This window comes from Canis aureus, chromosome 5 (assembly GCF_053574225.1).
Source record: "Canis aureus isolate CA01 chromosome 5, VMU_Caureus_v.1.0, whole genome shotgun sequence".
In the NCBI taxonomy this organism is placed as follows: domain Eukaryota; kingdom Metazoa; phylum Chordata; class Mammalia; order Carnivora; family Canidae; genus Canis; species Canis aureus.
Window position 1 is genome coordinate 35,314,689 of NC_135615.1, and position 16,064 is coordinate 35,330,752.

At 45.2% G+C, this 16,064-nt stretch overlaps 2 protein-coding genes across 11 annotated transcripts in view; one reads left to right on the forward strand and one right to left on the reverse strand.

Moving 5' to 3' along the window:
* The window catches only part of ZMYND11 (zinc finger MYND-type containing 11), a 128,517-nt gene extending 128,018 nt beyond the window's left edge, over positions 1-499 (reverse strand). For 8 of the 10 annotated variants that reach the window (XM_077897397.1, XM_077897396.1, XM_077897395.1 and 5 more), the window contains exon 1: positions 344-498. The gene's annotated coding sequence lies outside the window, so the exon portion shown is untranslated. Of the gene's footprint in view, positions 1-343 lie in introns of all 10 variants that reach the window. The other 2 variants (XM_077897388.1, XM_077897379.1) reach the window with 1 other exon arrangement.
* LOC144313551 (uncharacterized) lies at positions 190-7,687 on the forward strand. The gene is made up of 3 exons (XM_077896490.1): positions 190-263; positions 433-2,587; positions 6,642-7,687. The coding sequence occupies exons 1-2, from the start codon at positions 190-192 to the stop codon at positions 1,817-1,819; spliced, it is 1,461 nt and encodes a 486-aa protein (XP_077752616.1). The 3' UTR covers positions 1,820-2,587; positions 6,642-7,687.
* Positions 7,688-16,064: the final 8,377 nt, after the last annotated feature.

Genomic DNA, 16,064 nt, shown 5'->3' on the forward strand with positions numbered 1-16,064 from the left:
ATGTTTACCGCCCTCGGCCGCGGACCGGCGCCCGGCAGGGAGGGGAGGCCGCGGGCCTGCGGGGCCGCCGCACTTACGGGCTGTGGGCGCCGCGGGCCGGGCGGGGGCGGGCGGGGGCGGGGGGCTCGGCCGCCGCCGCCGCCGCCGCCGCGGAAAGTTTGCGTCCTGCGAGGCCGCGGCGCCGCTCACATGGCGGGGTGCGCGGGGCGGCCGCTCGCGGGCCCGGCCCCCGCTCCTCCGCCCGCCCCCGGCCGCCGCGCTGGGCTCGGGGCTGCGGGCTGCGGGCTGCGGGCCGGGGCTGCGGGCCGCGCGCTCCCCCCGCCCCGGCCGCGCCCACACCCACCTTCCCTGCGCCCCGTCCGCCGCGCGGGCCCGAGCGGCCCTCCGCATGTTCCCCGCCGCGCACAGGCACCGGCCGCGGCGCACGTGAAGGCGACGTACGTGCGGGCGCGCAAAGCTCCGGGCGCTCGCTGCACCGCCGGGCTGGGGCGCGGGCCGCGGGTGCGGGCGGGCGGGAGGGCGCGGACCCGCACCGCCCTGCTCGGTGCTGCGCGGTGCTGCGCGGTCCTGCTCGGTGCTGCGCGGTGCTGCACGGTCCTGGAAGATCCTGCTCGGCCCTGCACGGTGCTGCGCGGTCCTGCTCGGTGCTGCACGGCCCTGCTCAGTGCTGCACGGTCCTGCTCGGTGCTGCGCGGTGCTGCACGGTCCTGGAAGATCCTGCTCGGTCCTGCGAGGCCCTGCTCGGTGCTGCACGGTCCTGGAAGGTCCTGCACAGCCCTGCTCCGCCCTGCGCGGTCCTGCACGGTGCTGCTCGGTGCTGCACGGTCCTGCTCTGTCCTGCGAGGCCCTGCTTGGTCCTGCTCGGTCCTGCACGGTGCTGCGCGGCCCTGCTCGGTCCTGCACGGTGCTGCTCGGTGCTGCACGGCCCTGCTTGGTGCTGCACGGTCCTGCTCGGTGCTGCACGGTGCTGTGCGGCCCTGCACGGTGCTGCACGGTCCTGCACCGCCCTGCACGGTCCTGCACGGCCCTGCTCGGTGCTGCACGGAATTGCTTGGCCCTGCTCAATGCTGCACGGTCGTGCACCACCCTGCACGGTCCTGCACTGCCCTGCTCGGTGCTGCTCGGTGCTGCACGGCACTGCTCGGCCCTGCACGGTCCTGCACAGCGCTGCTCGGTCCTGCACCGCCCTGCAGGGTGCTGCTCAGTGCTGCACGGTCCTGCACGGCCCCGCACTTCCCTACACCGCCCTGCACAGCCCTGCACCTCCCTGCACGGCCCTACACCGTCCTGCACGGCCCTGCACTTCCCTGCTCGGCCCTGCACCGTCCTGCTCGGCCCTGCACCGTCCTGCACGGTCCTGCACAGTCCTGCACCGTCCTGCACGGCTCTGCACCGTCCTGCACTGTCCTGCACGGCCCTGCACCGTCTTGCACCACCCTGCACCCTTCTGCACAGTCCTGCACCCGCGCAGCTGCCTGCTGGGGCGGCGGGACCGTGCGCCTTAGCAAGACTGCCAACCTGCTTTGGAGGCCTCGTTCATGCCATCATCAAAAACAAAAACAAACAAAAAAAAAAAACACCACCACCCTGCAGGGAGGTGCGAGATTCCCTGGTCCGGGCGTGCACACACAGGACTGTGAGAGCAACAGGACCACCCATCATCAGTCGGGCAAACACAGGACAAATCCGTGTGAGGAGAAGCAGCTTCACTCTTTGTAATTCTACATCTGCCCAGTGTATGCTTTACTCAGTGACCAGACATAAGCACACTTGTATGGACACAGGCCCCATATTTTCTCTAATGACCCTTCTCCCGTGAGAGTTTGTTAGGAAGACCTGCCAGCCAAAATTTCTTACTCTGCTTCTCCGTGGTCATCCATACCTAAAATCTTTGGGAAAAGACTGTCCTGGAAATTCTGGGATTCTACTCCAACTCATCAATCTTCTTTCATCACTGGTCTCCTAAGACTAAGAATTTTTTTTTTTAAGATTTTATTTTTTTTTATTCATAAGAGACACAGAGAGAAAGAGTGGCAGAGACACAGGCAGAGGGAGAAGCAGGCTCCATGCAGGAAGCCCGACGTGGGACTCGATCCCAGGTCTCCAGGATCACACCCTGGGCTGAAGGCAAGGCGCTAAGCCACTGAGCCACCCGGGCTGCCCAAGACTAAGAATTTAGAAATGAGTAGTACTTGCATAGATAGGTATGCTATGGTGCACACCAGTCAAGGAAACAATCTTTCCACCGCTCACAGCCCTGCTTCCAATACATCTCTGAGAGTTTTGGTTTAGATCAAGAGGCATCACAAAATAATTTTAACTCATTTTACAGATAAATATACATCATTAAAATCCAGCAGATGGGTTAAAAGGTGTCAGAAAAAAAAATCAAGCTATACCTAGTTTGAATGCTGGACCAGGAATTGTAACAATTTAAGTAAGCTTTAAGTAAATTGCCTTTTTTTTTTTTTTAAGTCCTTTATTACATAGAGGACTTCATGGTTCTGTGGTTTGTTTTGGTTTTGGTTTTGGTTTTGGTTTTGGTTCTGTGTATTTCACGGAGGATGCTCAACTAAGACAAACTTATGTAAGTATAGAAGGAAGCTTACCTTTTAGGAAAGAAGTGACTGTATAACTCCACAGTCTTCTCTAATTAAGTTGTGTAGGCATCATTTTAGTGTTTGTACCCAGATACTATCATTCTACCTAATATAAGTGAAATACTTTATCTCCAGATTTCCTATTTGTTTTGCCTGCCGTTTAGCCCTTGGTTCCGTTTTGCCTTCAGAACAGTTTCATTTACCTCATTTCCTCAGCTGAGTGAATGTGGAGTGGATGTGGTCTGAGCCAGTGGTGTGCAGGGGATAGTTTGGGATGGGGAGTTGGGTGAGGCCCAGAAGACCAAACCGGTTATTTCCATTGAACATAGGCTATACCCTAAATTTACCGGCCACACTGCAAGAGAGGGCAAGGGTGTCAGAGAAGAGAGGAAAGGAGTTGCAGTGAGCCATGAGGAGTGGTTTGCATCAACTAGGGCATGTTTCAGAGACTTAGCACCACCAACAACCATCCTAATTCTCCCCAGACTCCACCAGCATTTTCTATGCTTAACTAAAACTTGACTTGATCAGTGTTATTACTTTTTCCAGCTTCTGCTTTAAGAAATATTATTTAAGTAGAAAGGACATGAATTATCCAACAGATTGATGTGGAAAATATGTCTCTTTAAAAAATAAATTATATCCTTACCTTTCACTAAAAATAACCCAATGACTTAAATGTCATTATAAAAAAAAACTAAAAATCATTTCCAATAGGTAGAAGAAAATATAGGTGAATATAAGGTTGAAGGTGGAGAAAAATATTCTAGGTCCTAAAGCAATGGTTTTTATCACAAAAGGTTGGAGTGATAAATTTGGCTGTATAAAAATACAGGAGTCCTGTAAGTTAAAATACAGACCTACTTTAAAATACGCCCATTGGGATCACAACTTTGACCCTTTATAGAGAGGGTCCCTCTCCCTTTGTTCACATTTGAGGACCAATTCAGATTTCCTGGGGCTGGTAAAGAGGGATACTTCACAGCCACAGGGCTGGGGACTCCTGCTGAGTTCTGGCTCTCAGTGTGTTCCTGGTTTGCTAGTATGTAGTAATAATGAGTTCTCGGACATGCTCCTGAAATGCATTGCTTTTATTTATTTTGCCTTTACTAATATGTTTGATTTTATGTTTTGCTTTGCATTAAAGATCAAGAACATAGTCTTAAGTATATCATGCAGATTAACTGTGAAAAAGCTTCAGGAATGTAAATGAACAACACACTACAGAGAAACTGGTAAATGGAAAGTGTTACACTGTGTTATCTTAGGTAATGGAAACAGGTCCATTTCAATGAGACTTGGTGTTTTTCATGAATGAGGACTCCAGAACACATAGCATCCCTTCTGATTTAAAGTAATAGCAACTGCATTTTCAACTTAGGAGAATGTTTTTTCAATAGCAAATTACCCTTGTAAGTGGGAAGACCATACAAGTAAAAGTAAGAAGCAAACTGGGAGAATGTGTATATATATATATATATACACACACACATCTGCAAGAAGTGAACTAGGGTAACAGTCCTTAGATACAAAAAGCAGGGCACCTCGTGGCACCTTCAGTTGAGCCTCTGATTCTTAGTTTCAGCTCAGGTCATGGTCTGGGGTTCGAGAGATCAAGCCCCCATTGAGATCTCTGCACTTAATTCAGAGTCTGCTTGAGATTCTCTCTCCCTCTCCCTGTGCCCCTCCTGCTCGTGTTCTCTCTCTCTCTCATCAATAATAAATAATAATAAATCTTTAAAAAATAATTAAAAAGCTACTTCACATTAATAAGATACACACCAGCATTATCCCCCTCAAAAAAGGGACAAAAAAAAAAAAAAGGGACAAAAGTCATTGGTAATTTATAAAAGAAGAAATATAAACTATCAGCAAATATTGACTGATATTCAAGTTAACAGTAAAAGGAAAAAACAGCAGAATACTGCTTTTCTTCAAACAGCAGAATTCTTTGGTGATCATATTATACAGGGTGAGAGAGATGGATGCTCTTTCACTACTGAACTGACTTGGTATAGACTCTTGAAATAGCAAGAGCCTGGAAAATATTCCTATCTTTGACCTCAGATGTCCACATGTAGAAACCTACCATAAGGATTCTATTTGAGAGACAGGCAAAAATGTATGAATACATTGTTCATGTTCGTCCCTACTTAAAAGCAACAATTTTCTGCTGCGCCTGGTCAAACCAATCCCTGTTTTTGGGCTTGCAAGGTCCAGCATCTTCTGGTACCTCCTTAGCTCCTAAATTTAAATTCATTATGCATTTCATTCCTGTCTCACTGACCTTTGCCCCACCTCAGGATGATACAAAGTTTGTCCCTTTGTTCTAGAACATCTTTCTCCCATCTTCCTGTAGGGATGATCCTACTCATCAGGTGTCTATCTGTTCGACTGTCACTTTATCCAAAAGGACCTTCCTGAACCCCCAATCTAAATTGGCCTCTTTATTTTTCTCTATAACACAAAATTACTTTTAGTGACATATTTATCTTAGTGTAAATACGGTGTTTATAGGTTTAGTGTTTCTAGACTGATGAAAGGATTTGTTTTCCATAAAATACCCAGGCACTCAATAAATATAGTGAAATGGAAGGATGCCACAGATAAAATTGGTGATCTCACTGCACTTGACAGAGCACTGTCAGGATATTACTGTTCTGCTTTTAAATAACATATTAGTGGCTTTGTCAAGTATTGTAGTCCTTCTTAACACATTAATTAAAGCTACATGTTAATTAGATCATGTTGTTCTTAGGTTAATAGCTCAAGGGTTGTGAAATAAAGAATCTTGGATTTGCGAGTCTCCCAAACTTTGAGAGGAGCTGTGCAATGTTCTCTCTGTCCATGGATGTGTGTGTGTGTGTGTGTGTGTGTCTGTGTCTGTGTCTGTGTATAAAACAGAAAAGGTATGTAGAGATGGGCTAATATTCTTGAAGCACATTAATGTGTTTCCTCCTTTGCATTTCCATGCACAAGGTCCCCAGTTAGCCCGAGACCACCTGCCTTGAAGGGCATCAGGATTGTCAAAGCAAGAAGGTACATAGAAGAAAAGTTAATACTAAGCTGCTGACACCCCAAATAGGAAATTTTAATCTGCTGCAAGACAATAGGGTTGCAGGCATGGCTTTGTTGAGAGAGAACGCAGTAATGCCACAAGGTATTTTTTTTTCTCCACTTTTCATGGATTTAGAAACAGATCTCGCATAGGAGACCACTCAATCTCACCACCCAGGGAGAGGGCTGGGGGAGAAGTGGGAGGAAAGAGGAGCCAAGACTCTGGTAGTGGGGTGTGCAACTGCCCGGGGCTAGACACTTTTTCCAAATATTTGGAACTCAGAAATATTTGATGAATTAATAAATGAGGTTCATCACAATGTTTTTTGCAGTATCCGTACAGTCACATGGAAAGATTTTTAAAGTCTAGCGTTAGAAACTGTTCATTGAAGAAAATACCTAAAACTACGTATCATATGATTTCCATTTTGTTAAATATTAGAAGGAAATACCATGGAAGAAAATGTCAATGCGTATTTCTTTGGGTTACAGGTACCTTATTTTTTTTTTAAATCTTGGTTTATAACCAGGGGGGAAAAACTGCTCATACAAGTCTGAGAGACTGGTTGTTCCCTATTTATGGAATGACACAGTCTAGTTATCCCTCACTTAATAGAATACCTACTTTTCAGAAAACTATGCAGTCAAATTGTATAGAATCTTATTTTCCATTGATTTCTTTAGTGTAGAGAGATTTGTGGCTGCAATCTACACACAGCTCACTTCCCAAAATTTATATGAAAAAACAAAAAAATATAAATATTGGCAAGTGAAGCTAATGAAATGAAGTATAAAACAGATCGGTCCGGGTTAGCTGTCCCAGGAGGAGCTCATGGTGAGAAAAGCCTTACAAATGTGGTAACTCACCAATGAGACTAAACTACTCTAACTGACCCAAAGTGAGTTTAAGTCATTATTGCTTCACACTTAATTACATTGTCACAAACGCCAGGCAATGAGATCTTATCCAGACCTTCTTTGTAGAAAACAGATAAAGGGCACAGAAGGAACACCCTTCAAAGAGAGAGCAGCTGTGTGACCCCCGAGACACCCCAGGGCTCTGGAGCGCACACTTCCACAGTCACCGGGCCCGGAGCGGGAGTCAAGAAGTAGAGACTCGTCTGTGCTCAACACCAGCAGACGCAGAGATTTGCGATATAAGATGTCAACACGGCAACGAGTTGCTGGCAGGAAAGCGTGGAATGCGAGTGGCTTGCAGGTTGGCCCCGTGATAGCGTCCCTTCTGCTCCTGCGCCCCCGGGACCCCCCAGGAGGAGCAGGCGAGGGCAGCTGCTTGCACCCGGGCCCAGCGGCCTGGGCAGCGAGGCCTCCCCTGTCCTCTGGCCTCAGTGCACCCCCTCCGAGGCGGCAAGAACCATTTTTTGATAAAAGAGACTAAAGTGAGCGTGTCCTCGAGCTGGCCGCTACAGAGGGCCGAGCGGTGTCTCTCCGGGGCCAATGGTGTTCTCTAGGACTGTGCCTTGCTTTTACAAACTCCATTTGATCTTATTCTGTACTTTCTGGATTCTGATTGGATTTTGCCAGTCTTTTACGTTAGATATTGATGTTTTAGATAGGAAGATAGTTTCTCCCTATCTTCCCTACGAGTTAAGTAGCATTCTGATATTAAATTACTATATAATGAGTTTAGTTAGTGTTGCTTAGGATCCAAGTGCCTAATAGCCTGTGGATGATTAAAAATCATGTTTTCCAAAGTGCAGAGCTGCGGACTAAACCTTGTAATGGCAACTACTATTGACAGAATTGCCATCCTTTGTGGCTGAAGCAGGCATTGTGCATATTTTAATTTTAAAAAATGTTCCAGTATAAAAAGAAGAGATCTATTTCCCTGGAAAGCCAGATTCCCCCAGGGCTGTGTGGCTTCTTGGGACCCGCTCTTCACACCTGGTCCTCTGGGCCCCTGGGCTGCCGCCTTAGGTCCAGGCGTCTCCTCGGGGTGCTTCCTGTGCCTCCAGAAACTCTCCTGCTTCTGCCTGACAGTCTGCAGGACCACTTCAAAGCAGGGCTCCTCCAACCCTGGCCAAGCTGCTTCAGGGCATTTAAAGGAAAGCAGACCCCCGTCTTTTCACTGGAAGTTTGTCATACGAGAGAGAAGGCTGTTCGTGCAGGTGTGTGTCCTTTGACCTCCAGAACCCTCCGCCCCCCCTCCCCACCGCCCCCCCCCCCCCCCCCCCCCCCGTCCTGCCCCAAGCCGGGCTGTGGCCTGGGAGCCCCAGCTCACGGTCCAGGTAGCCAGGAGACCCTTGGGCAAGGGCCCCAGTAGCCGCCACCTGTCGGGAGCAGGAGATGGCTGGGTCGCAGTCCTAACTGCAGCATCCTCCGGCCACCAACCCTCAACACGGCAGTCGTGCCTCATTTCCGTCATCTGTAAAATAGGAATGATATCATGACCCCATGTCATTGAGTCGTTGAGAAGAGCCGGTGAGAACAGGCGTGTCCTGTCCGCATCACAACAGCCGCCGGAGTGGCTGCTGCAGTCCGTAGCCGCTCTCACGATCATCACCCGGACGGTGCGGACAGTATTACCCGCTTCCCAGGTGGACCAGGTGCTCGAGGAGCCACGGACTGTGAACCGCGCTCGCGTCTCCGTGGCCTCCAGCTGGGCCACCCGCTTCCTCGCTTGGCCTGGCCACCCTGCAGCTGCGCCGCGGCCCTCGGCGTCCTGGGGCCACCGCCCTCCCGCCGTCCTGCTTGCCGCAGTCGGCCACAGAAGTCCCAGTTTCAGCCTGTGCCCATCCCGCAGCCGCCTCGACGCCGCCCTAGGCCTATCACCGGGCAGGCCGCAGCCTCTCTAGGCATCAGCGTCACCTGTGCAAGCCATAAGGCTCGCCAACTTGGCCTCAGGCCTCCCCCGAGGGCTCCAGGTCCACGCAGGAGCCATGCTGTCCCACACCTGCTCCCGGATAGCCCGGGGCTGCTTCCAGCTCCCAGCTGGCCCCTTCTGAGATCCTTCGGGATGCTCTTCCATCAGGTCATTTTCTGGCTCGTGCACCCTTGTCTTCACCCCTGCTTTATCTTCTTTCTTTCCCTCCCTTCTGGTGGCTTGTTTGTTTGGGTTTAGAGGATTCCCGGCCTCGGCACAGGCAGCAGCAGATCCGTGGGCTCCCGGCAGAGGCCCTTCCGTGTCCCCCAGGAAGCATGTAAGGCACCGGGACACGCACATGCAGACACACACGGCAACGGGTTATGTGCTTCCTGCACCCTCCCCTCAGGGATACCTTCTCAAATATCTTGTCACTCCTCGGGAGGACACAGTGAGTTACGTGCTACACCACCACCCTAGGAAGGACTCCCTGTAGTGGGTTTACATCAACATGGCAAACACCTGCCCTTTCCCATGAATCCTGAGGTTCACGGTCTTGGGGTTGGTGGGCGAGCGCAGCTAGTCACAGAGCTGTGAGGAGAAGGCCTTCCCCGTGCTGCTGTCCACGGAAGTCATTTCCTCGTATCACTGCCCCTCGCAGTGACAAATGAGACAGCCCGTGGGGAACGGCTTGGCTTGTCCACAATCCAGTAGTGTAGACGCACAGGACGGAGGAGTCCTCCTGATTCTCTCCCTTCAGCTTTGCCGTGGTGCTGGTCGGACGCTTGGCCAAGTGCCGTCCCACAGAAGTTCGGCGTTAAGGGAACATCAGAGTAGTTCCCGTCAGTTACTTTGGAATTACATCTCATTCTGAAGGATCCTCCACTTTACGTAGAGAAGCTTCCTTTCAGATTTGGATAACTGACATAAAATTACAAGTGGTGTTACCCTGACACATGTTTTAGTTTTGTTTATTTTTTATTATTATTTTTAATACATATATTTTTTATTGGAGTTCGATTTGCCAACATATAGCATAACACCCAGTGCTCATCCCATCCGGTGCCCCCCTCAGTGCCCATCCCCCAGGCACCCCGTCCCCCTCCACCTCCCCTTCCCCACCCCTGTTTGTTTCCCAGAGTTAGGGGTCTCTCATGGTTCGTCACACTCTCTAATTTTTCCCATTCATTTTCTCTCCTTTCCCCTATAATCCCTTTCACTATTTTTTGTCTTTCCCATATGAGTGACACCATATGACATCTGTCCTTCTCCCACTGACTTACCTCACTCAGCATCACACCCTCCGGGTCCATCCACGTCGAAGCAAACGGTGGGTATCCGTTGTTTCTAATGGCTGAGGAATACTCCATTGTGTATATAGACCACAGCTTCTTGATCCATTCCAGGTTTCAGTTTTGTAACATCAACAGACTGGAGAGGAATTTTTAAAACCCTTAGGGGACAGGAACATTAGGGGTAATAATTCTCAATGAATAGCTTGTGAGAACATTGTCTCGTAGAAGCAATGAAATATGCCGTGTCCCTCTGTGTTCCCCTGCTAGTGCGGGAAGGAAGCTGTGTCTTACTGAATTGCCCGGTAATAAATCCCTCAGAGATCTCAGAGAAAAATGTATAAAATAGATCTCACAGGGGATATGTGTAAGAAGTAAAATCTAGGGAGACAGTGAAAGGAAAGGTAACTAACTGTAGTGATAAGTTACTTTCTTAAAAGTTGTCGTGGTCCAAAGTGTTTCCTGAATTACTTGGTCACTGTGCACCTACGGTTTGATGGTCACTTTTGCTCACGTGCAGTATTTCTTTTTTGAGATTTTATTTATTTATTCATGAGAGACACAGAGAGAGGCAGACACACAGGCCGAGGGAGAAGCAGGCCCCCTGCGGGGACCCTGATGCGGGACTTGATCCTGGGACCCCAGGGTCACGCCCTGGGCTGCAGGAGGCGCTCCCCCGCTGAGCCCCCGGGCCGCCCTCACCTGCAGTATTTAGATGGAGTCGGAGCAAAGCTGCACAGAGCACCAGTTCCTTTTTTTCCTCTTTATTCAACTGCACGAAGAATTTCAAACACAGGAAGTTCTGCTCCCTCGACAGCTGTGCGTGAGAACCCATGCGTTTCTTCCTGTTTCTGCCTCAGTCGTTCACCAGCCACTAGTCTCTCGGGGCTTGATCTCCAACCTGGGTGTCCCCGAAGCCCTCACACAGTCACTCAGGGGCAGCTTGTCTTTTCATATTCTACTCATTTCTCTTTTCTTATTCCTGTTTTGAAAAGTCCTCCCGAATACCCACAAAGGAGGTAAATGAAATAGTGAAACTCAGCTCGCTGGGGGGTTGCCTTTTAGTTACTGTATTTTTTTAAAGGACAGTTGCTGAAAAAGAAAGTAATTGAATCTACATATTGCAATGAGATTTGGGGATAATTATAGAATTTCTTATATCTTTACCAATGTACTGAACACTAATTATAAAGCTGTTTTGGTGTGTGCCTCCATTCTAGGTAAGCCCGTAACTCAAATCAATGCTTGCTGTTTGTTGTAAATGCAGATGTATTTATTTCTATTTAATTTTTAACCAAGGGTTTCTATTAAAGGTGCTCAGTTGTTACCTGTTAAACACATTTTGGGGGCAGCCCGGGTGGCCCAGCGGTTTAGCGCCGCCTGCAGCCCAGGACCTGATCCTGGAGACCCGGGATCTAATCCCACATCGGGCTCCCTGTGTGGAGCCTGCTTCTCCCTCTGTCTGTGTCTCTGCCTCTCTCTCTCTCTCTCTCTCTCTGTGTGTGTCTCATGAATAAATAAATAAATAAAATCTTTTTAAAAACCCCACACGTTTTAGAATCCTTGTGTAGACAGCCTATTATATCAGCAAGACACACACACACACACACACACACACACACAAACAACTTGGCTAAATAGGGGTTTACTTGTAGATAGGATTTGTATATCCATTTATGTAACCATTGAAGAAATTGTTCCTAAAGGTTTTTTTCTGTTTTTTTTTTTTTTTTTTTTTTTTTTTATGATAGTCATACACAGAGAGAGAGAGGCAGAGACACAGGCAGAGACACAGGCAGAGGGAGAAGCAGGCTCCATGCATCGGGAGCCCGACGTGGGATTTGATCCCGTGTCTCCAGGATCGCGCCCTGGGCCAAAGGCAGGCGCCAAACTGCTGCGCCACCCAGGGATCCCAGGTTTTTTTCTGTTAAACAAAGAATTAGGGAGGGCTCCTGGGTAGATCATTTAGTTAAACAGTCAAACATCTGCCTTTGGCTCAGGTCACGATCCCAGTGTCCTGGGATAGAGCTGCATATTGGGCTTCACACTCAGTAAGGAGTCTGCTTCTCCCTCTTCCTGTCCTCCTGCCCTCCCCCTGCTCGTGCTCTCTTCCTCTCAATAAAATAAATAAAATCTTTTAAAAAAAGGTATACATTAGAGAAAATTATCACACCATATAAAAATAAATATACATGTTAATTTTTAAAAGATCAGATAAATTACTACATATGCTAATTGCTGCAAAATAAAATTATATGTGATTTACTTTTCCTTTTTTATATTTTTATATACTTTTACTTTTTATATTTTTTATTTTGTATATTTTTGTATTTTTACTTTCTGTTCTTGTATTCAATTCTATTTTTTTATTATTTTTCATAGATTTTATGTATTTATCCATGAGATACACAGAGAAAGAGAGGCAGAGACACAGGCAGAGGGAGAAGCAGTCTCCATGCAGGGAGCCCGACGTGGGACTCGATCCCGGGACTCCAGGATCCCGAACTGAGCTGAAGGCAGACGCTGAACCACTGAGCCACCCAGGCGTCCCCTCTATTCTATAAAAAATTGTCCTGAAAATAGAATAGTTGATGTTAGAAGATTTGCCTTATTGCTATAAATGGTATTTAACAGGAATGAGAGTACCCAAAAACAGCACATAATGAAGTTAACAGAACATTTCAATTAAAATTTCTATCGATACATTTATTCTGTCAAATAGGAACAACTCTACTGTTCATAGTAATATTAAATTGAAGCCATTTTTCTCAGTCAAAGAAATTGAATATTAACACTTTCATACTGTTTAACCTGATAGTATTATCTTCAGATTCCCTGAGTGGGATTTTTGAAAAATAAAAGCAAAAATGAAGCCAGACATACATGTGTGCCCTTTATGAAAATGGCAATCCAAAACGAGAAGCCAGAGTCCAATTAGAAGGGAGTGCTCATAGCATTTCTGATCAGTATTCCCTCAGAGTCAGCTTCCAGAAGTGAGTTCAGTGTTTCAGACTGAAAATGATAGTGATGTTTGCTTAGCTCATAATCTCATGAAAGTAAGAAAGTCTACATATGATGGTGAGGAATTGCAGTGACGACGTTTAATTCTTCTGTAACTGTGCTCTTGCTTGTTCGTTGCACCATAGGGACCTTTACTCATCAAATTAATATATCCTGAGCTCTGTGCAGTAGGGAGCTACACGGCACTAGCTCCTTTCATCCATAACAACCGGTGACTTCATTACTCACCTTGTACTTGCAAGGAAACTGAGATTTAGAAACATAAGTATGTCGCCTAGACTCAGAGGTGACAGACAAGTAACCCAACGCAAACTTCAGTGCAGTATCATCTACTGACAGAGTCTAAAGTCTGGACTACACACCAGGTATCATTTCAAATGTATTCCTCAGTATTTACCTATAATGTTAGATTTGCATATATCTGACATTTACCGCTAATGCAGCCCATGCATTTAAATTTCTACTCTCTCGATCTGAAAAAAAGACTAAAATTTTTAAATAAAAGATGCACATTCATTAAGAGAGGCTTTTCCACATGTAAAAATACTCTAAAACAAGGAAAAAGAAACCCAAAATGTTGTATTCAAATGAGTCAACCAAAGTGAAAAAAAAAATTGTTCCCTTTGACCATCTACTCTTTAGGACTATAAAATTCATAATTGAGCCCATCTTGGTTATTTAACTTATTGTTTCCTTTAAGGAAATATAAATTGAATAATAAATTTATAAAAAATTTAAAATAAAATAAAAATAAAATAAATTTATAATAATAAATTCATAATCTAATCCATAATCTAAGGATGCTTAGATTTTACTCTGGCAAGAATGAGTTGATGATGATAGATAAGGTGAAGGAATCCCAGATTACGGTCAGGTGTGAGAGTTACAACTGTTACATTCTTTTAATAATAATCCTTTTATCAAAACATTAAAAATTTAGTCTGGATGACAGGTTTTTAAATTCTGATTTGAATTGAAATATTTTTATTATTGCTACTTTTATCACACGCTTCTTTCAGTAGGGTTCTGTAGGATATCCTATGTTTATGCTGGAAAATTTGCTTCAGATTTGAGTCTACATAGTTTGCCAATTGCTTTTCCAATGTTATCTATAATGTACAGATTTGTTGAATTTAAAATAAAACTAATAAAAGGATGCTCGTTTTTAAATGAAAGGAGAGTCAGAAACAACTTAGTATATCTGTATCACTCATAATGAAACTAAGGAAATTCATTAAAATCATGTTTTCCTCATCTCTGTTAAATTAAAGTTACTAAATGTATTCTTAATAGTAAATATAAGTATACTTCTCTTAATCCCGTGGAAAAGTAGGAAGAGTGCTTTCACCTGATATTTGGATTTTACAAAATATTTTGAAACTAGAGGTTTGTTTGCTCTCCCTCTCTCTTCCCTCCTCTTATCTCATGTCAATCTACTCCTTCCTCTTTGTGGAGTGAAGGAGGAAAACCAGCTCTGTGTGGTGTTGGAAGAGAAAGAAGGAAATGCTCTGGCCTCGGGGCACACCCCTTTGCTACCAGTTGCTGAGAGGTCAAATAAAATGAGTGCAGATGGGCCATTTGCAGCTTATTGTTGAGCCTCACACAAACATTTTCACTGTGGAAGCCAGATTGGTGTGGTCGAAGTCATTATTGATTAGTTTCCTTATTTCACAAAAGAAATATGAGAAAAAAGGTTTAATATTTTTGAGAATAATCTAGTGTCAACAGGGATACGAGATTATAGAGAGATGTTTGGTAAAGGGGACTTGGGACTCTGTCCCTGAGTTGTTCCAGGTCAGAATTTTGTTATTTTGCAGATAAAAACATGCTAAAAAAAAGTAGCAACTTGTTTATCCTGTCATTATTCTAGTATACAATTTTGTTTTATTCACGTGTCTGTTCTCCTGCATTATTTGAGCAATGGAAAATGATATTTTATTTCTGTCCACCAAAGCACAATTAAAATAGCAATTATATAAAAAACATACATATTTAGTGCATACTAATATGTGTGACAGATTAACCTAATATATATAAACACATAAGTGTAGGTATATAAATAATATATTTACAGAGGATATATATTATTTCTCCACAGGGAATATATATATATATATATATATATATATATATATATATATATATAAAATACATTTAGATATGAAAGTCAAAATAAAACTTGTATTTTTATACTCATAAGTCTAGTTTCCTAAAGTGGAAACAGAGGATTGATTTTATTTTATTTTTTTATTTTTAAAAATATTTTATTTATTTATTTATTTATGAGAGAGAGAGAGAAAGAGAGAGAGGCAGAGACACAGGCAGGGAGAAGCAGGCTCCATGCAGGGAGCCCGACGTGGGATTCGATCCCGGGTCTCCAAGATCGCGCCCCGGGCCAAAGGCAGGTGCCAAACCGCTGCGCCACCCAGGGATCCCTCTTTTGTGGTTTTTAACTGAACATTTTATAGGATCCTATTTTCTCTTCTTTATTAGCATACCAGTTGTACTTTTTTTTCTTTTTAGGTTTTTGTAGTGGTTGATCTACAGTTTACAATATGTATTTATAACTAATTCCATTCTACTTTCAAATAACACTAGATAGGCAGTGTGAGTACCTTATAATAACAAAATAATCCTGATTCCTCTCTCCCACCCCTTTGCTGTCATTCATTTCACGTATACATAAGCATGTGTATATAGTATGCCTAAGCACATGTGAGCAAATAAATACCTTGTTACTATTAATATTTTGAATAAACTGTTATCTATTAGATCAATTAAGAGTAAGAAAATAAAAGATGTTATCTTCCTTCTCTTATTCCTTCTCTGGCCCCTGCCCTTTCTCATGTAAATCTGAACTTCTAACCTATATTATTTTCTGTCTCTCTAAAGAACTTCTGTCAAAGTTTATTGCAAGACAGATCTCAATCTTTTTTTTTTTTTTTTTTTTTTTGTGAGGAAGTCTTTTTGTTTTTCTAAAACATAGGTGAATCTTTTTTTTTTTTTTTCATTTATTCATGAGAGACACACAGGGAGAGAGAGAGAAAGAGGCAGAGACACAGGCAGAGGGAGAAGCAGGCTCCATGCAGGGAGCTCGACGTGAGACTCGATCCTGAGACTCCAGGCTCACGGCCTGGGCATAAAGTGGCGCTAAACCGCTGAGCCACCCGCGCTGCCCAGGAAGTCTTTATTTCTTCTGCCTCTGAAGGATAATCTCACAGAGTAGAGAATTCTAGGTTGGTGGGTGTTTTCTCCCACTCTTTAACTATT